The 27,276-nt window shown below is 38.9% G+C and overlaps 1 protein-coding gene across 3 annotated transcripts in view; it reads left to right on the plus strand.

Moving 5' to 3' along the window:
• The window catches only part of cadm4 (cell adhesion molecule 4), a 101,899-nt gene that overhangs the window by 56,118 nt on the left and 18,505 nt on the right, over window positions 1-27,276 (plus strand). The window contains exons 1-3 of one of the 3 annotated variants that reach the window (XM_056762297.1): window positions 12,602-14,129; window positions 21,167-21,313; window positions 24,433-24,720. In XM_056762297.1, the coding sequence (XP_056618275.1) occupies window positions 14,051-14,129; window positions 21,167-21,313; window positions 24,433-24,720 (514 nt within the window). In that variant the 5' untranslated portion in view covers window positions 12,602-14,050. Of the gene's footprint in view, window positions 1-12,601; window positions 14,130-21,166; window positions 21,314-24,432; window positions 24,721-27,276 lie in introns of those variants that run through there. The other 2 variants (XM_056762299.1, XM_056762298.1) reach the window with 2 other exon arrangements.

The following is a 27,276-nucleotide window of genomic DNA, read 5'->3' on the forward strand; positions in this document are numbered from 1 at the left end:
AATAGAAGCGTGTATATGAAGAGAAAACCTTTTCATCAAAAAGACAACCATTCAGAGCTGTGGCACAAGATATAAGCCTATAAGACACTTTGGTGACCTGGGTTTGAGTCCGGCCTGAGTCACGTCCTGTTTAAACTCCATTCCCACCCTATCTTCCTGTCTTCATTTTGATATCCTAAAAGGGAGACAGACAAATGAAAGTGTGTATTTGAAAATTTGTGTGCTTTAGTGAATGTGTGTTTTTGTGTGTAGTTTTAGAGTGTCTGGAGCTCTGTCTGAAAAAACAAGCAAATGAGGCTTGTGATTAATCTATGTAAATGCGTACGGACAAAAAAAGAACTCTTTGGTGCAAAGAGATGCATGCAGCCGAGGAGAGAAGATGTACCAGTGTGTGTGTGTGTTTGTGTGTGTGTGTGTGTCCATGTAGGTGGGAGATAATAATGCTTTTGAACAGCCAAGATGTTCTGTTTTCTTGGCTGCTGACTATCTGATAGCAACAGCTTGAGTTTGACGTGAAGCGTTGTAGTAAAATGTGAGTGCATTATTTATCAAAGAGCACCTGTAAGCTAAGGTCACCTTTCCCAGAAACTGCCCAGTTCCTCTAAAGATGAAGCGAAGAAGGATATTATAGAAGAAGAGAGAATTTTCTAATATGGGGCCTTATTTATCAACAGTGTGTACTCACAAATGTGTGCGTAGTGAGTGCGTAAGAACAATTTCTCGCAAAGTGTGGGATCTACCAATTTGTACTTAGATGTAGAATTGTGTCTTAAGCACAACTCTGAGCATGCTTACGAAGAAAATCTAGTGGTGGAACAGTGATAATACGAAAAGAAAGTGCCACAGTGTGTTTCCTTTGTCCTTTATTTGCAAATACTCAGTTATTAAATAAATAGTTCAAGCTAGACATTTGTATAATTGGTGTGAGAAGCTACCAAAGACAGATGGCAAAGCATTTGAAATGTAGTTTTAGTGACATGGCTGATCTCACTGTGCTGGGTGATATGGCAAACCTTCTTTTATTGAAAGCAAAATGTAAAAATACACTTAACAGAACAATATATTAAACATAAATAAAAGAAAAAACATTCAAACAAACTGAAAAAGAACTTAAAGAGCTTTGCATATTAATCATTATAACAAAAATTATATTTAAAAAATCATATTTTTTCTATTCTTTTCTATTATAACATCGTTTTACCAAATCATAGTAACATTGCAATTTCACCAAAAAAAGAACTCAGATTTGGTTCCTTTTATGCACATTTTAATTGATGCAAAATAAATATCCTATAAATAATTATGAAATTAACAATAAAAACCAAATTGAGTAAAACACACATTAAGGAAAGAATGCGTTTTCAAAGACCGCTGTGATCTTTTAAGTCAGGGCACAGAGGACATTCACCTGATTTTTAAAGGGGGGTTTCGTAACCATATGGTTCATTGGGGGCATTTGTATGAAATTAAGCGACATCTAGGGGAGAGGTTGTGCATTGCAGCCTACGGCTTCCTCCACTGCACGTCCTCCCTTTCGGAGCACTACGTCGACTGACACAGATTCGTAACTTATTTACGAAACACTCTCTGTAGAGCAGTTTGTCCGTTTAGCGCTACTGTAGAAATAACATTGTGAATTCCATGCAATGGGACCCCCAGCGTATGTAGATAGAAATAGCTCCTTCTTAGGTAATAAAAACATAACACTTCATTATGTAAGGTCTTTATAGACCTCTAAAGACATAGTTATGTATATTACATTACATTTCTGTCAATAGATCCTGCAAAATATTACACACTCGATCTTTAAATTAAAAAAATTCTATCATTTACTCAACCTCTCGTCGTTTTAAACCAATAGTCCGCAGAACACAAAAGAAGATCTTGTGAAGAATGCTAAGCGAACAACAGTGGTACCTTTTCACTTCTATTGTACACACACAAAACCAATTCAAGTCAAAGGGTATCGCCCTTTATATGTATTCTGCAGAAAAATCAAGGTCACACAGTATTGAAATGACAAGAGGGTGAATAAATAATGATAGAATTTTAATTTTTAGGTGATCATCTCACTTTCTGCAGCTGTTAAAACATTAAGTTTGAGGTCCTTAAAAATCTAGTAGGCTGTTGTTATGTTACAGCTGTTATTCAGGATTTACGACATCTGTGGCAGATGGTGTTAGTGAAAGTAACTGTGTTATTCCAAGAAGCATTTGACTGGTTAAAAATATCGGTAGCGCAAGAAATTATCCATACTTTTGGTTCATTTCCCAGAGCTTGGAGCGTAATTGTTATCTGGCTTTGGCCAAAGGTTCGTTATTTATATAGTCAGGTATGGAATGGCTGTTCGTAAGCTGTGTATAAACAGTAATTATTTTTGCAATTATGTTTGATGCCATCAGTGACACAGAAATTTCACCTTTCACCAGCTGGACAGTTTTCTCTTGTGGTCACTCATGATCTGTAGTCTTCACAGACCTATATATGCCTCTCACACATACAGTGCACATAATCACAAACAACCTCCTCATTTATTTTCATAAACAAATTTGTCTCACCTGTTGCGCACACTCATTCTAACCCTTTTAAAACAATGTTTCAGACGCAACTTTTCTAAACATCTTATCACACGCTCACGCACTATCTATGCCCACGGGCAGTACAGATGCACGGTAATTGAACTGACATACATACAGTGTATTAATGCAAGTTTAATATGGATGGAGTGAATGAGAGATGATGGGAGACAGAAAGGAGAAAATAGGAGAGAGAGGGCGAGTCAGAAACGGGGGCAGCCGAGCAAATCAAAGCAAAATTAAATGCATTTACATATTTGAATGAACGCCGCAGGTATGCCTTCTAATTATTTCATCTTCCCTCGGCTCTCATTTCGTCAGTTGTTTCTCTCAGTCATCAGACAGCCTGTTGGTTTGATGTAGATGTTTTCTCCCGCTCCAAACTCTCTCTTCCCTTTCCAAACCATTTAAGCATCGCTACTCTTCATTTATTTGTAATGAGATGCTTACTGGTGCTCTTCATGTCCAGTGTGTAATCACCCAATTTCACCTCTTTTTTTCTTTCGGATTGTTTTTCACTGTAATGTCCACCTTTGCTGATCTGCTAATTCATTATTGGAAGGGCTCCTTTTTATTTAAACTCTCCCTAGAGATCCCCTAATTTAAGGAGAACATGACATGAGATCATGAAAATTACATTTCATGCAGTGTGTAATGTTGCTGTGTGTGAATGTAAGAAGTCTGCCAAGTTGTAAATCAGAAGGTGAATGAATAACAAAGTTATTGGCTCAGAACAAAGGGAGTCGACACGTAAACGAGTCATCCCTAGTTCGAGTCGCGAACCGCTGCGGATTTACGTCACTACAGTCCCCGCCTACTTTCTGCTAGGAATGCCCGCGAAAACTTCACTCTTTTCCTCCAAACACTGTTGCTCGTGAGCCTCATTCGAGGTAGACCAATCACAGCAGACTAGACCATCTGACCAATCACATCAGACTAGGCTAGCGGATAGGAGGAGATTAGAAGGATGAACAAATCATTTGAGAGTCAGTCAAGAAGTAAGGTAAGAATAACTGCCTATTGTTATGAAATAATAGTGTTTTTATACCTTCTACGTACATAAACTTGTTGTTGGACACTTCGTGAACCAAAGTAGGACCTTCAAAATCCCTAGTTATGTACTCTTTAATTTAATACTGTAGCGTGAACGTTCACACTATTGACAAACCAATGAGGTATCCGTTATCTAACCCAGTATTATGCAAAGTTACATGGATTGAGCTCATAAATAAGTTAGCACATCTGACATGGTTGAATGCATAGATGAAGCACATGTATGCACATGCATGCATACTGTTATTTAGAAGGCGGAATGGATCATTCAGATTTATCATTTGGTGGATTAAGAAGAGCCGGACAGATTTTAATGCATAAATGTGTAAATGCACATTTTGTAAAAGCACATTACTGGCACACGTTTTCAGCAGTGAAGGCCAAAATCTCTAGTTGATGCCAGGATCCAAAACTAACACCCGCCGCTAAGTGGCAAATGTAAGTAGCGTTCGCTGTTGAATGTAAATATTCTGTAAAGCAATTGCAACAGGATACATCGATTGATGGCAACGAATCACCCCAAAGGAGTCTTTTTATTTGTTAATATTAATCTATCAATTAGAATTTGTTGAGTTGCTTTATTGTGGGGTAGTGTTGGGCTAATAGACCAGGATTGATTTTCAGCATTTCCTTAAAAGCTCAAAGCCTCATTCAAGATGAACACAGCAGCATCTCTTCTTGTTTCCCTTTATGTCTTGTATCTCTCTTGTTGAACAAAAGCACATCTATACCAAGGGTATCCGCTTTGAATTTATATAACGTTGAATTCCACAAAGACAGGAGTGCTTGACCATCACATCAAATAAAAGAGATACAAACTGCACACTGAGAAAAGCATACAGACTTCGCCATTGTCAAATTGCATTACAGTTTGAATGCTCAGCCCTTAGTTTTACAGCTCTGTATCTATATCTGTACCTCTGAAAATGGCCTCATATTCTGTGAATCTCTATCGCACAATGCATCAGGTGAATCTGTATGCAGTCTCTTTGACAGCGACGACATTTTCCGCCATTTCCTAATCTTATTTTAAGGCTCTATGGCATTAGAACTAGTATCATGCTTTGAATTTATACTTTCAGTATTCCAAGGCCATTTATATTATGTTTTGTAATTTGATTTACTTTCATTTCGATTGGGTCAGAAGAGATTTTTCTGATGTGCTTTAGCTCCCACCAGAAGAAATTGGATTTAGAACACAAGATTTGCATTCACATCCTGTAACTTTGTTTTGAATCATACAAGGCAAAAATGGTTTTGTTGTATATATTTTCAAGTGTTTATGTGACAGTGGAAAATATATATATATAAGAGATGTACATTATTGTAAAAAGATGTCTGACAGGATTACCAGGTCTGGTTTAAGCTGGCAAGCCTGGTATTTTTGCTACGGTATTTGTTAAACATTTATTTTAAGTATAAACAGTGAAGGGCAATATCAGCGTTATGGATGTGACATTTTGCATTATGGATTTGACAAATAAACACTCAGATAAAATATTTGTTACACAACTATCGGTTTTACTAAACCATTGTTGATAGTCTAAACATCAGAAAAATATAAGTCTATGCACAACTTTTCTATTTTAAGAAAGAGAAATAAACATGCAGTACACATGTGACAGAAAAGAACAATTTTTGAGAGACTTTGTATACTTCATAGGATTTCTGTGAAAAGTAGAAGCAAAAATAGTCAACAAATGAATGGATGTCTCTTCATAGAACCTGAAATTGTAACTTTAATAAAAATGTAATGTGTCCAATTATGAGGAATATGTATACTGTTATGGATGTGACGATCCGAAAAATTGTCACTTACCTGACTATGGAAAATCATGCTCTTAAAAAAATTTGAAACCTTGTATTTGTATCTGTGCTATATCAGTATAGTAAAATCTTTCTTTTAATGGTAATTGCCCGAAGATGCTTAGTATGCCCCTCCCAGTACATGATTGGCCAGTCAGACTTGAATGTTATTAATAAATAATATTAACATGCTGTATCATCCTTTAACATAGGGTTATTACAGAGTATTACTGAACCGATCACACATATTAGATTTATATTGCACATACATAATAGCAATAAGCTCCCTTTCAATATTTTTTATAGGGATTGGAATTTAATTATGTGTGTTGAATAATGAACTCCTTTGTAATCACTTTAAGTCTCTCAACTGGATGGTCTACAAGCACAACTCCTGATTAAATGTGATTACAGTAACTTCCTACGATTCCTCATCACGCTGCGTCCAAACTCATCACCCCCCCTCGATGTCTTTTTAACGCGATCATGCGCTCTGTCGCTCACTATTTTCTCCCAGACACCTCTGTCATTTCCATCATCGACGTGTAAATGTCACATTAACCAGCTTTCACTGCGTCTATCACTCCATCCACCCTTTCTCTCTCCCGTGCCCTGGCGCCTTCTCTTCCCAGCCCGCTGGCTCGTATAAAAGGTTGTTATGTGAGTTAGGTGTTAATTGGCTGCTGAAGTCCATTAATATTCTCCTTGTGACTTTGTTCATCAAGAGCTGAGCAGGGAAAACTGATGAGTGTGTGATTTTCCTCTAGAGAGAGAGAGAGAGAATAAGAGAATGATGGGGAGGGACGAAAAATGAGCAAGGGTTCAAAGCACCGCTGTAAGGTCACTGGCAGCGAAAGAAAGGGAGAGTTATTTAGAAGAAAGTGACAGCGAAAGACAGCCCGGGAGAGACAGAGAGAGAGAGAGAGGGAGAAAAACAGCGTTGATAAGAGCTACTAAAGGGCACTATTCAGAAGAGCACAGAAAGGGAAGATTATGTTATCATATGGAAAGAAATAGTTCCTTTCTGAGCTGGTAGATAACTGGCAGAATGGGGACAGGAGGAGAATGATTTTAAAAGGAGCGTGCCGATCACAATCCCCGACTCCTGTTCCTTTTAATAAACAACATACAGCTCCACACAAAAGCCTATGATCCTCTTAGGAACCAACACACAACAGCGCTTTCAGAGCCATCGAGAACGCATTTTCTGTTGACCAGATTCTATGTTTGTTTGTTTCTGAGCAAGTGTGTGTTGTCTGGTACACACACACTTGTCGGGTTGTGTGTTGTGAGCTCACTGGAATTTTTGGTTAAAGCCATGTCAGATTGTGCTATTTCTTGGCAAGACTTTGGTCACGTTTGACAGCATTGACCTGACCTGTTTCCATCCTCAATCTTGTCACATACTTAACTAACATTCTCATAGACATGCGATATCCAGTGTTGGGCAAGTTACTTTTAAAAAGTAATTAATTACTAGTAAATAATATTCAGTAGTGTAATTAGATTACTATACTAATTATTTCTCCAAAAAGTGTTTAAGTACTTAAATTACTTTCCACATCTCATATCAACCTTGATAAGTTAAGTGATTCAAGGATAAACATGAAAAACTATTTTTAAATCATTCAAATAAATAATATAAAACTACATAAAGTAGTATTATTAACTGACCAAAGTATTACAAATGTGAGAATTATACATTAAAGCACAGATTTTGAATTTCAATGTCAATTCCACTATTGCACACACATATATTAGACACACTATTTACTTTAATTACTTGTTTAGTTTAGTAACTGCAATTAAATTACAGAAAAAATAAGAGTAATCCGTTACTTTAATTTATCAAGGGAAAATTATTTAAATTACAGTAACTAATTACTTAGTAACTAGTTACACCCAACACTGGTCTTGGCTATGTTTTGTCTGGAAAAAGAAAGACAGAGAAAGCGTCTGTAGTCTATTGTACTCTAGCTGGAGAAAGAATTTATCGCACGTCATTTTGAGTACTCGTTGCCAAATTTTTTCAGGAAATGGAAAAAACACTGAGCTTTTTTAGTTACAAGCACTTTCTAAGACTTATAATTGGTCAGATTTTTGGCAAAACCCAGTAAAAAACATACAAGGTGACTAATAATAATGATTTATGGCAAAAATAAAATTATTGAAATATGGAGATACAAGGTTTCAGAAGGACAGCAAAATACTGAAATGGTATATTTGAATAATATAAATATATTATATAGGGATGCTCCGATCCGATATTTGTATCGGAAATCGGCGTCGATACTGAATAAAATTCTAGATCGGGTATCGGTGAAAAAATTGCACCGATACCCGATCTAGCTTACATAAAATTTCTGCTAGGCGATGTAAAAGTTCCTGGAGACACCGGCGCTTAAACTCTCTCGTGGCTGTGCTTTGCGAAGCGTGTGACATCATACGCTAGCAACGTGCTCTTTACGTAGTGTGCGTGAACAAGCGAAAATACCTTACATTGAGCAGCGAACAGCATGGAGCGACAAAAAATATCTGCCATTTAGATTTACTTTAGAACAGCTACGCCAACAAGTTACACCGCTGTTTGCAATACATGCGAAGTAAATGTTCCGAGGGGTGGTGATAAAGCTGTTCATTATAATACTACTAATTTAAGCACGCCGAGTTCAATAAGCTGAAGAAACTAAAACGAGACGGTACGAAGCAGCTAACTTTGGAGGAGACAACGAAAATAATTCAGAAATTTCCATCTAGTAGTGTGAAAGCAGCGAAAATCATTGAAAGCATTTTGAATTTCATGGTAATGGATTTGCAACCGCTGTCCGTCGTTGCGAACAATGGCTTCAGACTCCTTATAAACCACCTGGAGCCGCGGTACGGCATTGTGAAGCGTAACTGAGACCTGAACTGTACCAAAAAGTCTGCAAACATGTATACGAAAAAAATAAAGATGTTAATTCGGTGAGTTTTGTGGATAATTTGACTTTGAATTTCTATTTGCACCGACTAAACTATTATATCTTTTTCCGTTTATTTTTACATGTGCAGCACAAGCTAGGGAAGCTAGTGTTTTGTTTATCTTTCGGTGTTGGATGTTAAATTTGATTTCCACTAAACTTTAGCTTAGTTTAGTGGACTTTGCTTTAATGACTAAAGCATTAAAAAGAGCTGATTCCTGTTTGAATATCTAAAGCAGTGAAGCTATTGCTTTTTTGCTCAATTTCAGCTGCTTTATTGTTTATTGTGCATTGATTTTTTAAATTATATTTGCACATAACAGTTATTAAGAGATTTTGTTTCCATTTATTAATACTTGTCTATCAAGCTAGTGAAGCTGTTGTTTTATTCAGCTGCTTAATTTGCACTTTAATTTTGAATTTCAAGTTTAAGATAGTGAACATTTTGTTTTATTTTGCTGGTTTAATAAATAATTCACAAAATTTGTGAATCATTTGTTTGTTATTTTGTTTTACGGGGTCAGGAAATTAATGTTAAGTCGAGCTTGATGTCTTGCACAGCAATGCACACAGTTTATTAAGTAATTGTGCACTTTAAAAATGTTACCTTAGTATCGGATCGGTACTCGGTATCGGCCAATACTGAATCTCAGGTATCGGAATCGGTATCGGAAGCAAAAAAGGTGGATCGGAGCATCCCTAATATTATAGGCTATATGCAATTTATTTGTAATATTTATATTTATTAACTTTTTTCCACCATTATTCAATATTTTTAGTACTTTTCTACAAAAACACTAAAACAAATATCATCTCTTTCATAAATGTGATTTTAACTGAGAATAAGGGACAAAATTAGCCATATATGCAGTCTTTGTTGCTTGTACTTGGGATAATGTTAACTAGTAAAAAATATTCACATACATTTTTATGGCTTTCTGCATCCTTCTTTAAATACAAATTCACTGTAGCTGTTCAGTGCTGAAACCAGGCTTTGTGTTTGTTTGTTTAAAGTCCAAATCTCTAAATTAAGTATTTAACACTCTCCCATCAACAGCAGTACTAGGATTTCTGTTCTGCCTGTGTTTTTCACATGCACCTTCTTGTTTGTTCTTGTGTTTGTACGTAAAGGTTGATAATTGTGCTGGTAGGTTTAGAGTTTGCGTGAGGTTTTAATGAGAAGAGCTCGCAGGAAGCTGTCTGATTGAGTAATGGTTGCCGGCTTGGCATAACAGCCTGGCAGTAACAAACAACACGACTCAGAGAGAAGAGAGAGAGCAGTGCAAAGACAGCCTTGCACGCTCACCGAGGGCCACGCACACTCGTTTCTCTCTCTCTCTTTAACGCCTTCTTCCTCCAAGAGGCGTAAATTTACTGCTCCCTCCACCCACAAGCATTATTACATCGCCCCAAGGACAAAGCACAAATTTAATCTTTGATAAGCAGAACACAGGATCAGTGCATCAAAAGTATCCTCAACCTTTTTTTGCTGATGCATCAGGATTCCGGCATCCACAGACACCTCCAGCCTCAGGCGTTTCTTGACCGAACTGTAGACGCTGGATTAAGTGTTAAGGAGCTTTAATGTTTACAGTATCAGCAGAGGAAGGTCAGAGAGCGTACAAGGCATGCGGCAGTTTCTAACATTGTGCTCATGCAGCTGTTAATTCGGGCCCCTTTGGCTGCATTTGTTTCAATGTGGCCCAGATGAAAGGCAGGATGAAAACGATTTGGATTAAAATTAGGATAAAAGAGAGGGAAGGTTGACTAGGGACAGAGATTCGAGCTGCTCGTACTGTGGGATACAGTCTCGTGTTAGCATCGACAGAGTGTAATAAGGACAAAAGGATAAAATTAAATGAAAAAACATCTGTGCATTAGGAAAGGTGTCAAATAGATAAACTGTGCATGCTCAATTTGAGCTAGCGCGAGCATGAGGGCATGCCAAATGCTCTTGAAAACCCATTCACCTACACGTTATCATTTAAAAAAAAGATTTTCGCTGTAATCTTTTTCTTGTTTTTCAGTAAAATATTTAAACGTCTTTGCTAAAATTACTTGATGGCAAATTGCATCAGATATTAAACTTTGTGTTTAGAGAATAGATTTTGAATTAAGTTTGTTTATCGGACCCCATTGGCAAATTCTGTGAGAATTATGCTAAGCAGGAAAAGGCATTTGCTAGCGGCTAAGAAAAATAAGCTTAATTCAAAATATATTCTCTGAAAAGAAAGTTATGCAATTGTAATTTTCAAGTGTATTTATCTTGTTTTGATGGCAAAATCGAAATACTGATTAAAGCGGCGCCTACACATGGGTTTCCACCAATCTCATATTAATCTTGAGTACCTATAGTAGTATTACCTACATCGTATCTTCGAAGAGTATTTAGTTTGATCACATTTATAAAAGATAGATACAGCTGTACGATTATTTCCGAAATCATACAGCGTGTGCGGGGGAAGGGGTAGGCTTAACTGAAGCACATTGTCAACAAAAATCAGACATCATTTTCACGCACCGCATGCGGTTCATGTCCGGCATCCTTTATTGCTGGGACGGCTCCATATATCAGTTATAAACGATCTCCAAATCCAGCGTTATATCCACCGTTTATATAACATTCATCACCCAAATGCAGTGAACAAAAAACACCTGAACTTTACGAACAAATGCGTTCTCTCTCTCCTGCACACAAGTGAAAGTGATGTCTGCGCATGCTCCTTCTCCTGCTCTCCATGCTGCCACGTCGGCGTGCCGCATGCTTTTCCGGGGGAATTGTCCAATAAGGGACTAAGAAAAATTGTTACAAAACAGTTTTATATTTTCGAAAAAACCTTTCCGAATCCTGTACGATTGCTGGGATAGTGTATTGAGCAAAGAAATACAACGTTAAACGCCCAACTCGTTTTTTGACAAGTTGACCATCTTAAGCATGAGAAGACAGCACGTTTAACATTGTAAAGAAGTCAGAATGCATAACACATCATTGCAGCATCCCTTTAAGAACATGACTTTCTGTGTTTTTTTCATGATTTCTTTTCAGTGTATCCAAATTATCATTTCATCTGATGGAGAAGTCAATGTTTACCTTATGTAAATGGGTTACAGTATGCTGTGTCACTTCAGTGGCCTGCTAGTTGTGTCCAATGCCGCGTTAACTGAGGGTGTGAAGGAATGTTAACGCAGCTGAGATGATGCGGGTGAGAAACGAAAGCTTGCATATCTCTATTGCCAGATTCGTGCTGTTTACATTATCATAAATACTGCAGAAACACTCATCTCACGCTCGCTTACCGTTTCTGACAGCCCTAGGGCGACTTGATTAGTTTCAGGTTGGTTTGCGAGAATTTTGCTTGTTTGTGAACACTCCAGATTAATACAGACCATTTTAGATGTCTGCTTGAACAGCGATGGCATTTTATTCAGGCTGACATGTATAGAACAAACTCAGTTGAGGTCGTTGTCGCAGACCTTACGCATCAGAATTAACATGCTAATTGGATAGATGCTTGACCACTTCTGTGCGCAACCACACGACATCAAACCAACATTGAGCTTTCCTCAAGTATAGTTCCTTACGCTCACACCACAGTGTATACTGTTTAAACACATACACAACAGGATGATTTTCATATATGACACTCACAGACACAATCGTTTTCGAACATGACACACACACAAACAAGATACTGTACATAAAAGCACAAACAAAATATACTGTTGAAACATGACACGCAAACGTGCGCACACACACACACACATTGTGTGAACTCATGTATGAACAGCATCCAAAGGCCACTGCATTCATATTGACATGCATGCTCACATAGTGTAGTAGTATAGTACAGAATGTACTGCTCATTGCAAAATAAAACACATTCATTTAAAACGGCCCTCGTGACCCCATGAACACGCTCTGTGTGGCAGACAGATAAAGGCTGATCAGAAAGAAGCTAATGTTCCGGAGAGCCTTGGCAAAATCCACTCCACTGTAGAAATGAGGTTGAAATAGAAAGAGACTCTCTGACTGACTGTCTGTTTTGGATTCTGAATGAGTGCTTTTGTAGCCTTACACCCTCCCATGCCCTTTAGAAAAATAACTGAAATGTGTTGTATGCATCTGCAGACACACACACACATACTCAAGTATATATAAATGTGCGCCACCCAAATCAAGTCTGTGCCGTATTAAGAGGGGTTAGAAAAGCAGATTAATCGAGCCAGAGTTTAGACTACCAAAAGAACATTGTGTTGGAGAAAGAGGACGAAAACTAAATACAGAGGAATTAGAGAGGAGAACAGCCACTTCGTGACAATCCACGGATGGACAGATCAACAAAGAGGGAGAAAGAGGAAAGGAGTTAACTAATGGATTAACTTTGACCCAACCTTGGTGAAAGTGGGACGTTGTGTTTGCGGAGAATCGATTTGGAATCAGGTGGCCATTGCAGTTACCTGGGGCACAGATCTGGGCTTGTGATCCCCTACACAGTCACTGTGACACAGTGGATATTAGCCCTGCCAATCCCTCTGTGTGTGTTTGTATGTGCGTGTGGGACTGTGCAATTCAGTATCAGGGTGTGCTTAGAAGACTGGCATGATTTGGGCTTTAGGAGATCTGCACAGAGGCTCAGGTTGCTGCGATAAGGATCATAGCTCTCTAATAATTATGGATCAGGCCGGACTTTCTTGAGCTTTTCTCTACATTTCGTACTTGGTTTTTAGTTTCACATTTCATGTGTTTTATGTGATCTTAACTTTATTTTCATATTGTACCATCTATCGATCCATTTAGGGGTTTGTTACTATGTAATAACACAGTAATAAGCATGTGATACCTTAAATGTTTAGCTTTGCACCTGCAAAGACATCAGTTCTTGTGTTCAACCCATTAATTAGCCTTTCTGAAGTTGATTGAATGTAGTTGTTTGATTGCCCGCGATTTAAATACAGTTTAACTCGCTTTAAATCTGGTGAAAACAGTTGGCAGACTAGATAGGGTATTGATTTATGGTTGTTTCTGTGAGCCAAACTATGTTCCTGGTATCACAGCGGCATGTTGGCACAGAGGCGTGTGTTACGATGAGGTGAAAATCAGCGGGATCGCCTCGTCAGAGAAAGGAAAAACAAATTCAGCTTGCAAACAGACCAGCGGAAGGTGTGGAAAAAGATTTTCCTAACCGAAAGCATTTTGGGATTTAAATATGTGACCTCAGTTTCGGTTTTGAATATAAAACCAGTGCAAAATAATCTAAATGCAGCTAAGCGTTAATATTTATAACAATTGAGCTTATACTTTCAGTGCTAATAAGTGTTTTGGCAGCATTAATCAGAAAGTTAAGTGTGGAAATTGCCATTCGCTGTGCGTTTTGTTTTTTTCTTCACACTTGAAATGTGGAGATTGGATCGTTTTAATTAGTTGCGTTCAGTTGGCTATTACTGCATCCGATATTAGCTCGAGAATTCAAATGTTGCCAGTTAAGTGATTTAGTTTACCCTGCACTTATTGTGCTGGTGTTTATTGTAGTCATTTTGCAGTGTTTTCAGCTTTCTGCTGTGCTCGCCCGTACTGTGCGTTTGTGTGTATATGGTGAATTGTGCAATCATCGACCACAGAGGCCTCATTGATCAGCTACTGAGCCTCAATACACAATGAGACCAGGCCAGCGACCTCTCCTCTCCTCCACTCCTTCCCTCCTACTGCGATCCCTCGTTCTGCTCTCCCTCAGCCGTGAGTGTCACATCTCCACAATTTCTTCTCCCTCCTCTTCTAGTTTCACATCTTCACGTCTCTCTCTGTCTCTGAAGATGTTCTCTTAATAATTTCTGAACACCCAATTGAATGAATCTTCACTTTCTTTGTCTGTTACCTCTCTCAGCGTTCATTTCTCATCTCCCCCTCCACTCTCAACTTCACTCTCTCTCTCTTTAGTTTCAACAGTCATTGTCTCCTCAGAAACTTCTCTCTGCCCTTCTCTCTCACTCTGGCTCAGAGGAAGATAATTTATGGGAAAGAGTGAGTGAGCGAGGAGAGAGAGAGAGAGAGAGAGAGAGAGAGAGCATGAAAGGAGGATACAGTGAGGAAAGAATGAAGACTGAGCCAGCTGGCAGATTTATGATTGAGGGATCAGAGAATGAGTGTGGATAAAAAAGGAGTGTAATGCACCTATTTTTATAATTCTGAAGGGCTACTAGTGGCATCCCGGCGTGACCAAAAAGTAGGAGGGTGTTTGTAATGCCAAGGTTATGGGTTTGATTCCACCAACACGTACTGCAATACTGATTGCCAGATGTGTTCATGCAAATTACTAGTTTGAGATGTAATGAAGTCAAACCTTATGATTATCTGAGAATTGTTGAATTAAAAACCCACTTTGCTTTGAAATCCAAGGGGGCTGGATTGTGATAAAACAAGAGCCTTCAGTTGAGAGGGAATTGTTAATAAAACCCTTAAAATAAGCAGAACGCTATGGAGAAAGGAAAGTAGTGTAAGACGACAGAGAAACAGAGAACAGGCTCAGTGGGGACACAGAAGACGTAGCATGAAGGAAGAAGATATGACAGCAGCTTTATGGAGGATAACCTCCAACTCACTCAGGGATTTTCGGAGTTAAAGAGTACAAGTATTCAGAGAAGCCTCAAAGCACTCGAGGAAAACTTTGATCGGCCATTTTGTGATGTAATTGTTATATTTCCCCAAGTATTTCCATTAATAACTCTGCCAGGCCCTCGTTGTATCTTTTCTCTTGACTCACTACCCGAGGATGATGTGACAGGCTTTCTTAACTTGTTGTCTTCTGACTCGCGCTGTTGTCCTCTGAATTTTAATAACTGTGGGATTTGGGTTGCTGGAGCTTCTTCTCAAAAGGTGAAAAAGTAAATATAGTCCGAAAGTTTGAGACCACAAACTAGTTCTAATGTAAACCTGAACTTAATTTGTTTGAGTTCAGCACAACTTTGAAATTAGAAATTTGATTTGTCTTTGTTATAAATTAAGCGCATTTGTGAAATATTGACATTGTTAAAAGGTTAGACTTCACTGATTCAATTAAAGCACATAAGATTCATGCTCATTGAGCTCATTGGAACATTCTCAAACCATGCTGTGATTGCACGGTTACCGGATCATCATGTTTAGCATGTTTAGCAAAATTATAAAATTCATTGTTTCATTTAAACTGTTATGCTGATAAAAATAACAAAAAATTGATCTTTTGGAACCCACTGTATATTCATATATCATGGCAACAAAGATCAGCATGTATGTATGAGAGACAGAGAAAAGGATAAGAAATGGTCTTTAGCTTTGGCAGCATTAGCTATTATGTAATTCTCGCCAATAAAGCATTTTTTCTTTTGCGGTTTAAAACTGAGAGGCTGGTGGGGACGAGAGCCAGCTTGGCTTGATAAATATGTGTGTAGGGGGGGAGGTATTGTGATGGTCTGGATCTCTGTGCTGGCCGTAGGCTAACTCTCACTGGCTAGCCTGGTGTAATTGCCCTGTAAAAGCCCCCTTTGTTATGCCTGACTGTAAATGTCTCTGCAGCACCTCGATACAACTCCAAAACAGCATGTCAGGAACACAATGGGTCTAAAACCGCTGAACACACATGCGCGCACTCACAACAAAACAGATATCAGGGACGAAATAACCTGATGGAGTGAGAGAAGCCATCTAGAGAAATGAAGGGATGGAGAGAGAAAGCGAGGGATGAAATGGGGTGAGGAGAGGATATGACTGAAATATGGCGATAGGACAGGAAAGCGTAAAACATGAAGGTCAAAAGAAAGAGAGAGTGCAGCAGTTATAGTGTGGAGAAGAGATAAGCAGAACAGCAGGCAGAAATCACAGACGAGGAACAGATGGAACTGGGAATGAAAGAATAAACATCATAAATAGAAAATGCAACGCTGAAAGAAAAGATGTTTGGGTACAGCTTTAGAAAAAGATACAAAAGAGAGAGGGGGGAAAAAATGGTTGACATAAATTATGGGTGAGCGTGATTGGGTTGTTTCTGACCCCAATTAAGGTTTGACCGTCTCAAAGTTAAAAACTAAGTATTGCGGGGGGGATTAAATTGGTAAAAAACGCAACAGTCTAAATATAAATGTACATTTTTACTTGCAATTACATAAACGCTACATATAGCGTAACAGAATTGCCGGAGGAGGTAACCATAGCAACAGTAGACCTCAGTCTGATCATTGTTGGACAGTACATCAATGAGACATGACAAGTCATTTCACAAACGTATGAGTGACAAGTGTTTGGTTTTGTTCAAAGTCTTTTGGAAAGTTAATGTGAAGCTTTTTGGCAGGTTGGGTTAAGTAAGATGAACATCAGGAGACTGTGGGCGCTAAATTAACAATATAATTTATCTCAAAAACGTCAACCCATCCCACTGCACGCTTTATAGCAGCATGAGGAGAATAATGGAAAAAATGAGCATGAACTAGATGTAATTAGAGAAGTGAACCAAAGAGACAAGAGATGGATGTTCGGTCCATTTTCCTCTCTCGAGGCTTTTGAGTTTTCTACATGTCCCTATCGCTCTCTCCCTCCTATTTTCCACTCCCTCTCTCTCCCTCGGACAAAAGAGGATGATTATACCGCGAGCCTGAGCTGCAGAACAAATCATGTTTCTGAAGGAGAGAGATGAAAATAAACAGGGCCCTCGCCCTGAGAGATAGTACGGCGCAAGAGACAAGAAAGACGATGAGGAATCCATAGCAGGGAGTTAAAGACGAGAAAAGTTAAAAACTAAACTGGGGGAGACTGAAGCAGGGGATGTTCAATGCCTTGAAGAGAGAGTACCACAGAATGAAAGCCAGGAAATGATAACTGTAACACAGAAAAAGGGGGCTTAGCTGGGACTGAAGAGGGAAAAGATGAAGAAAAAAACGGGGGCTTGATGTAAAAGAGGAGGAGGGGAGCGTGTGTAGGTGTGAAAGAGGGAGAGGGAATAAGATTAGTGAGGAAAAGCGGGCGGTAGGAGAGAGAATTATGAGTTTTAGAGCGGAGCGGAAAGCGAGGAAAAGAAGGGCAGGGGATAGAAACGTTCAGGATTGGAGAAGAAGGGTCATAGAGCCGGAAGAAATGGACCTGGAATGAGTGAGTGACATATTGGCATAATCGGGAAGAGAGATTTGCTGGGGATTATGTATTATTTATGCTTTGAACATTCTTTTTTGAACTGGAAATGATTGACAGAGAGTGAGATTATTCGCTGAGATAGCTTTGATTTTGTATCCAGGGAGGTCCGTAGTGTCTTGAGAGAGCTGTCAATGTCAGTTGCTAGACTTGAGCCGGATCTTTTGTCACCGAGAAAGGGTATATTTTATTTGTAATGACCATGTGCAGTGTGTTTTCCCTTTGCCACAATTGACCGGAATCAAGTATTCCAGAGAACAGTGTCAAAAAGAAATATTTGAGCTTTCATGATTGAATTATTATTCCATCCGAATACAAAGCTATTGTTGAATGGCCTTCAATTGAGAAATATGCTTCTCTGCGACCAGATATAGTTAAAATCTTACAGTACCAGCCAACTTTGAGCTCCTGACAGAAATGAAGACTGGTATGTGAGTAAAAGATAGGTGCAAAAATCACAGCCTGTCAGCTTCTCTGCCAAAACGCCTCCATTACGGCTCCACAGACATGATTGGTCTGATTTACCAACTTCAACTTGCTCACAAGATTTTGGCTCCTACAGCCAAACTTGTACACACTGAGGTTGGATGACATGAACAGATGATTCTGTGAGCCTCAGGTTATGGACGCTCATGTTTAGAAGAATAAAACGGGAGAAAGAGAGATCAAGTAGCTCGCGAGTTATGAAGATATCAGGCGCTTACAGAGCGAAGCAGAAGAATTGAAGTATAATTGGATTAAAAGATTGAATTAAGGTCTTAATGTCTTGATCGGCTAGTATTGTTAAACTCTGACGTAAATCTCATGGGAGGTCCTGATCCTCTGTCTGGATATCTGTTAATTCATTCAAGGCTTATAAAAGTGAATACATGACCACTTTCTATGTATGTGTGTGCGTGGTTGGTGTCTTAGCGGCATCTCGGGGCTCCATCGCTATAATTCAGCTAGTTAATCTTGCACAGGGTGGTCGCTCGCATGCCAACTTTGTATCTGGCTTTCAACCAACTCTCTAAATTGAACTCACCTAAATACAGCATAACTCACTACAGCTTCCCCAGGACCATTACGCTGCCATGATATGGCCTTGTTTATTCATTCACTCCTATTATTTATTTATTTTCTCATTCATCGTGAAATAATAACCCTTTTAAAAACCCTACTCTCTACATTTAAGAAGGACTTTTGCGCATGTATGCCAACAGTTCCTGTAGGTATCGATAGGGCGCCCTCACCTGGCCGACATCGGAACCTCTTCACCCCACTCCCTAACCCCCTCCCCCAAATGTGCTTTATTTATTCGCTTTTCATAGTGTCTGTACGTCAGTCTGCCATCGATTGTTTGACTTCCTTACTTAATCCAATTCTGAGCGAGTTGAGTATTTTATTATGGCTTGATTCTAAAAGGGTCAAGATTAATCCATCTCCAGCCTGTCGTTTCTCGTGTTAGCCCGGCCGTTTGTATTCATAAACCCACAATGCAGATATGACCATAAACAACTCCTCCACAAGTTATCATGCGATCAAGTGGGTTCAGCCGATCCCTTCGATATTCACCTCACAGCTGCAAATGCGTCCCAGGCTGTAATTTTTCTCACTGTCCCTCCCTCTGTCTGTCTTTTAAGTTCTTTTTCTCCTCTTCATCAGTGAGTTGGCAGATTTCTCAAATGGCGTATTGGCATCATGGCCGTTTCTCCTCCCTCTTTACCATCTATCTTCCTGTTCGCGTCCCCTCTGTTCGGCCATTTACGTAAAGAGGAGACAGCTGGTGCGTGGCAGAGTGCATTTAACGGATCCTCAATTAGCTGCGTTTTGTTTGACTTCTCAATCAAACACATTTAGCTACTTTTGTTGGTAATTTGGCCACACTTGTTTGAGTTGTGTTAGGTTGAAATTAGGTTTTTAATTGCCTTCCTTGCATTCACATGCTTTCTCTTGATGTATAGTGCTGTTGGAACAATTAGGAGCCATTAAAACAATGGCGGCCAAGTCCGCGGACGCCCGAGTGCTGAGTAATAACAGTCATTAGAATAATAATTGGGACGGCAATGGTGGCAACAACGATTGTCGTGATATGAATCACAATATTGATGCGGAGGACAGAAATAATAATGGCGGCAATTACACTAGCAATCGTGCAAAATTTCTGAATGTTCTCAGTCAATGTCTCCTGTTTTTTACTTCTTTATTTCAGCTTAATTCCCCACCTGTCAATGTTTTATCAACCCGCTCTCCCTCTGCGCTGAATTTAAAACAAAGGGCTCCAAGATGGATAGGCCCTGACAGGACTAAATCTAAACGAAACTAGACTAAAGGATGACGGAAGAGCTTTCTTCAAGAATTCAGATTGGCTGCTTTGACTGAAGCACACAAGCAACTTTTTTAGTAAATGATCAAATCATCTTGGAATGAAAAATCAAATTTAATGCAAATTTGTATTACCAACTTTGTACAAGAAGTCAAATATCCAGCATTCTTACTTTAGCACAAACTTTAGCATTGAATCCAATGCACAAGTCCTAAAGGGGAAACATGCCACCATGCGTCTGAGATGCTTGGATATTCATGATGTACTTCTTCACTAAATAACAAAATGGTTAGCTTTAATATAATTTATAATGAAAAAATCGTAACTAGTAGTATCAGATATTTGGATGCCACTGTACACTATACAGTAAATACAGCACAGACACCTGCTCACAAAATTCCAGATTGCAGCAGATGTAGACAGGACACATGGGTGATCATCATTCCAGTCCTGACATCCCGCAACAATACAGCATTTCTCTAACATGTCAGGTGACATGCCAAAGAGTCCCTCTGAGCATGTAACCATCTAGTCTGAGCCATAGAATGCGAGTGCAGAGCTGGACCCAACACGTCTCAGCCCATATGACAATTTTACCCTAGTGATCGGTCTCAATGATGTCATCAGATTGAGACACAGTACCGCTGAAGAACTTATGTCAGGGTATCGAATCATTACATCGCACCAGCGACAGGCTCTCTGCAAAAAACGCGGCTAATGATGTACTGTGGGTTTCTGCAACATGCTCTCGCAATCCAGCGGTGATGTCCTCATCTTCAGCCTCCGCAAATAAATATCAACAATCCGCCATGTCTGCAAAGATTCAGCTGCGACATATGCCGCAAGTGTTGTTGTGTTCAAATGGCCATTAAGATGTTGTAAACAGACTTCGCATCGAAAGTGCCATTAGTTATGTTTCCATTTCTCTGAGGGATCTGAGTTCGGTCCCAAAAAAAGAGCCGTCATTACTACTGCTCTCAGAGCTCAGTGTCAGGCTGAGCAGATGGAAGAGAGAAGTGTGCCAGGCCCACAGTAATGGATAAAGATAATGATTCTATTGGTCTTACCGCCGCTTAATTAGGACCCTTTTTCTTTCATTTTGTCCTTTTCGCTGCGTCCGTCTATCTGTCAGTCTCTCATTATTCCACTCTTCTGCATAGTTCACACTTCTAAGTGCCAGATAGTTACGTGAGCTATGTGTTAATTGGTCAAGGCCATCTTTTTTATCCTGTCCATCAAAATGCATTTATAAGTGATTTATTTAAATGAGTTAGAGGTCTCCATTAACTCTCTCCGTCTCTTTTTCTTTCAGCGCGGGGGCAGGCCGTGGAGGCTGAAAATGTGACTGTGCTTGAGGGGGGATCGGCACATATTTCATGTCGTCTCCAAAACTATGATGGTTCAATCGTGGTCATCCAGAACCCACGCAGACAAACGCTGTTCTTCAACGGGACACGAGGTGAGCCCAGGCTGCAACTTCCACACTCAGCTGTACTCAAAAGCTTTATTTCCAATCAAAAGCTTTCTGACTTAAATGTTTAAGTTTGCCTACCCCAATCATTTTAGTTTAGCTTGCTTTGTACAAAGGTCCAATTATTTTGATAGAAAAATAGAACACAAAAATAGAAAACAACATCAATGAGTCATTCAAAAATTGACTCAATTATTCTACCATTATTCTGCTATTTATAAAACAAAACAAAACAAAGTTTCTAAAGATGATGAGATTTAGCAATTGAGAAAAGTTTTCGGTGACATAAATTAACTTTATAATCACGTCATTAATAACATTAACAACATTCATTAAATTATATAATGCTTAGCAAATCACTAGTGGATCTCAGTTTTCATTAAAGTCTTTATTTACCAATCTTCATCCATCATAATATAATATAATATATGCTGTAACGTCCGTGAGTTGGTCATCATAGTATATTGTCACCAATTGTATTGCTACATCAGATGCTGCATTTTACAGCAAGAACCCGAAGTAACTTATTAAGACCTCACTCCTTGACATTTAGTAATTCTGACGCATTCCTTATTCACTAATGCGTGTCTCGCAGCACTTGTAAGTGTTAAATATGTTAAACACAACCTTGGAGTCTACGCTACCAGTCTCTTTTCATCCTGGTTAGCTTTCATCATCTTCTGGTGCCATCAGTCTTCATGAAATCCTTTTTAACTGATTACACCTTATTTCAGTTCCATTTAAAGGTCGCTTTCATGTAATAACATTTGTTTTTTCCCTTCCAGCTTTCACTATCTCTCAGATTTAAAATGCCTTTAAGTGATGCCTCCCTGTCACCATCGTTTAACATGATATGCAATATGTTTTCATGCATGCCTTTGTAGCCCTTGATTCGAAAGAGAACTCAGAAAGCACTTTATTCGGTGAAGAGACAAACTGGAAAAAAGAGCGAAACGGTAGCAACCACAAAAGCTGGAAGCTAAAATAGTGTCTGTGATCCCTGCTGTTACAAGTGAACATAATTGGGCCATTTTGTAGGCGCTAAATCATCCCCTCTTCTGAATCATTTACTCCACTGTACCCAGACACGCTTTTTACTAATAATCTTTGGGTTTTTAATATCTGTGGATTCTACGCTGTGACCCTGACAGCTCCTGGCTTCTCTTACTGCTTGAGTGCTCTGGTCTGAATGCACTGAGAAAAAAACACATGAAGTGAAATCCTCTTCTCGCTAACTAATGAATCCCGATGAGTGTCTTTTAGTGGGTGGAAGGGTGTAAATATCCCTCGGCGGTCACGGACACAAAGTGCCCTTTCCGTTAGATTCATTCAGATTGGCTAGATCTTTGAGGTATGTAAATGAGGCGTGACTAAAGGTGATGCCAGCCTGGACAATGCATTGACATTTCCTTGCCATTTAGCACAAGCAAAGGCATTTATCTCCTTTAGCTGGGGTCTTTTATCCCTGTCGTGTGAAACAGGGATGGCGCGAGTAGATACAAATGTCATGGAAAAGTAGACAGCTATTTACTCATCGCTCATTAATTTGCTCATTCACTTATTTGTGTTATTGATTTACTAGTTCATTCATTCACTTGCTCTCAATGTATCTCTCCCTCTCTCTAACTCTCTCACATTTTTCAACATGAAAGTCAGATAAATGCACCAAAAGCCCAGGTGTTGAGAAAGCCCTCTGCCCATTGAGAGCAGTAATCATCTTATGGATTCAGTGCATAGGGCTGTTGTCTGTGAGTGGGCTGATGGCAAAGGGTCATATCTCCATAGCACAGTCAGCCACAGACAAACAGCTTTACAAGAGAGTGGGAAGAAAAGCAGTATTTAGCACCACTCGATACGAAATGAGTTCGTGTGATTTTTATCCCCAAAAGTGCCGTTCGGCCCATGCAACTCGCATCATTATTTGTTATTATTATCATTTTCTGTCAATTGATTTTTCTTTCACCTTGCTTTCAAATTACAAATCATTTTCTCCACTCAGTCGCTCTGTTGTCTGCTTCCTGTGTTTTTGTGTTGTTCTGTGACCAACAACTGTTAAACTTCCATTTTCTCTTTTCTCTTTCATCATTCCGTTTTGTTTTCTTTTTCATTTATTATTTGTCATGTGATTCTCACGTAGAGTTGAAGTCGGGTGGCTCAACATTTGTTCAACTGTGCACAATTCCTTTAGAAAGTTGATTTGAATAAATATGATTTAATGTAATATTGTCACGTGGAAACCTGTAAATTAGTTGACAAAAAAATGAAAAGTAGTTGTGCTACAGTCAAGCTACCTTCTTGATACAGTAGGTAGCCATCGAAAACGTAGCTATACTCACAGTACACTAAAGATACTCAAAGGGAGACACGTCTTATCTATTTTACTATCAAATGAATTCTAATGCTCTCACATTTCATCAGAATCAGGATCTCAACGACAAATTGACTCTAAAAACAAAAATATAATTTATGCCATTTATGTCAACTAGTTTCATTGTTGCAGCCAATTGTAACTTACCTTTCCAAGACTTTTAAAATATTTTAAAACAGAGCACATGTACAGTATACTATCATTTAAAAGTTTAAGGTCACTTGATTTAAAAAAAATCATCTGATCTGAAGGCATATCTATGAATGTTTAAGTGTGAAAAATATGTTTTTTAATTAGTTTTAATTTATTTCATTAATGAACAAAAAATAGAATAAAATGTGTTTTTGACGTGAATGACTTGGACTAAATAATGAAGAAATAACAGCAAAAAAATCTGAATACTAAGAAACTTCTTAAGTACTGTTTACAAAATATCTCTTGATGAGAATCTGGTTGTTAAAATGCAAAACCCTACACTTTTAAACGTTGATGTATGAATAGGGTGTGAAAATGCAAACTGTAAGATAAAAACACACAAAAAGTGAGTCTTTTATCCCACAAGAGTGCAACGTGTTTGCAAAAATAGCTAGCTTACTTAAATACTTTGAACCAACCATATAATTTTATGCTACTAAAATGTAACAAATTATGATCTAACCTTTCTTGTTTTTTCCTGATACTGTATATTTGTATCATGTCTATGCATCCTTACCCCTCTATTTCTATCTTTCTCTCTCAGCGCTGAAAGACGACCGCTTTCAGATGGTCCTTTTCTCGCCACAGCTGGTGCGGATCACATTAACTAATGTTAGTGTGTCAGACGAGGGTGGCTACTTCTGCCAGCTCTACACCGATGACACACACCACCAGGTGGCTACGCTGTCAGTGGTGGTGCTCCCGGAGGTGCCCATAGTGGAGGTGAAGACAGAGGCGGTGGAGGGCGGAGTGATGGAACTCTCATGTGTTTCTCCACGAAGCAAACCTCCGGCAACACTGCGTTGGGTTCGCGACCGCAGAGAGATCCCTGGTGAGTGTGTATGTCTGGTTTAGCCTAAATTACAGGAGTCACGTATAACCATGAGGATTGCCTGATTTTTAGGTCCTCACAAAGAAAACGGCTTAAGCATCACAATTACAAGTTTAAAATCGCAAGGTGATAAACAGAAGTGTGTGGGCAAATGTGAATGTAATACAAAACAAATGTGATATATTCCTATACTTTACATGCACATGGCATACAACCATACAAGTAATACTGTATATACCTTAGAAGATAGAAGATCGCATTCATATCGCAAGAGGCATATGTGCATATTTGCTTTCTCTCACCGTCAGACAGTAAATTGTCATGATTCCACTATCATGTCATGTTTATTCTTGTTGTTTGAGTGGAGTCATGGCATAACCTATGGTTTTGTGTGAGATTGAGTGATCTTTCTCGTGTCTTGTCATTGTTCCCTACATCTCGTCCCTCGTCAGCTTTCCCTGAGTGCTAATCCCCAGCACCTGTTGCTCGTTTCGATCCTCTGTTGTTTCCCCTATAAAGAGTCCTCATGTTTCTGTCTCGTTGCTCGTGCATTGTATGTGTTTATGCTGTTTGATGTCATGCTCTGTAAACTGTATGCTGTTCGTGTTCCTGTTCCCCGTATCTAGTAAGTCTTAGTTTAGTGTTTGTATCCCAGTGTTTGTTTGCGTAGTTTAGTTAGTCAGTGTTTCCTGTCAAAGTTTATATTTCTTCCTGTCTGTTTTCCCCCTCGTGGGTTTTGTTTTGCTTGTTTAGTTTTGTTCATGTTTTATGTTTAATAAAACACCCTTGTTACATCAATACCGTCTGTGTCTGCCTGCACTTGGGTTCTCAAGCCATGTCTCATAGAGAGATTCCTGACAGTAAATGTCATACATTTCTGCTAATTCCTCTGCCAGACAGAAAGATGTGCATTGCCCATTGGCACATTTCCTCCTCTATTGCTTTATGTCACTCTGTTGAATTTCAAATGCATTTGTCCATCTGTGTCCCCTCGCATGTGTGCAGAGAAGCGTTCGTCAAACACACACCCACACACTACTGTGCTAGAATCTGGATCCAGGTGCAGCCCAATCTGTGCCTTCCTTTCTTAACTGTCAACTGTGCTCTCTTTCCCTCTCTATCTCCCCCTTTTATTTCTCACTGCCAGTCACATTTGTTTTGTGTTTCTGTTTCAGCTTTTCTCTTTTGGGCTCTGGGAAAAAAATACTGAGAAAGAGAAATGGCGAGAGAAAGAAAGAAAGTGCAGAGTCGGATTTTAGGCTCAGGGTTTTTAGAATATAAAGATTGAATACATGCACAAGATAGATGCTCTTTTTCCCAAACCTAGTGAGCTGCCTACGTAGGCAGCATTTTAAACACCTCATGAAATCGAAATTAGAGTTTTGTGGCTTTTAGTCGATGAGCTTTGAAGCTATCTATATGGTAGTGTGCTCCTATACATTAGCAAAATTACCTTTCGGTAGACATATGCATTTAAAATGTACAGGATTCTAACTTCTGGAAAAGAAGCCCAAAATATTGATGACTCATCCTACACCAATTTTTAGCCTTAAGTCTTATGTGTCAATTTTTAGAAATTGAGATTTTTACATAATATGAAAAATGAATAGATACTGAGTTGTTATAATATGACAATATCTGGCTGAGATACAAACGTTTAAAACTCAGGAATCTGAGGGGGCAAAATAATTAAAATATTGAGAGCATTGCCTTTGAAGTTGTTAATCAGGGGCACTGTTGTAGGGCATTTCACCCACAAAAATAAAGTTTTTATATATTTAAGGTAGGAAATTTACAAAATATCTTCATGGAACATGATCTTTGCTTAATATCCTAATGATTTTTGGCATAAAAGAAAAATCGATAAATTTGACCCTTATTTTTGTCTTTAACTAAAAATGTTCCCATGCTACCTAACACTGGTTTCATGATCCAGGATCACAAATCACCTGAAGCTCACTAGGTGGTAGCGAATTGTTTTTTGAATGGATTTGAATGGATGTCAAGGCAACATGCTAATGTCAAACTCTACTGAAATCATTTGCTGCCTATGGAGAGTGTTCCAGGTCAGTCACTTACGCGGGCGGGTCTCGCGTAATATTTAAGATGATACATTAGAACAGTGGTTCTCAACCAAGGGGGCAACAACGGTACTGCAGGTGGGGTGTAATAGTTACCCAAAACCCAACCATTGGAACTCGAATGCACAGAGGAACGCGATTGCAAATTGACAGAATGTCAATGTTCTGTATGAATGTTCTGGGAATGTTCTGTATGAAGCTGCGCGCGTGAACAGGCCGCGACTCATTGTAGGTCCTGCACAGTGCAATTTTAGGCTGCGCACAAAAGCTTAATATCTACAAAGTAGGCAAACGTCCACTCAGGATGCAGAATCAGTTACCTCTACATCATTTTAAGAAACAGGTAGATTTTATAAGTATGTTCGTCTTTTAGACTGTAATTTTAGAATAAGGGCAAGTCTCTCTTTCTCTCCCGATTAGTTCAGAGTGATTGTGAAGGGAGTGGTGTATTAATAAAGTGCCTTTTCATGTATTT

Source organism: Triplophysa dalaica, chromosome 12 (genome assembly GCF_015846415.1).
Source record: "Triplophysa dalaica isolate WHDGS20190420 chromosome 12, ASM1584641v1, whole genome shotgun sequence".
NCBI lineage: Eukaryota > Metazoa > Chordata > Actinopteri > Cypriniformes > Nemacheilidae > Triplophysa > Triplophysa dalaica.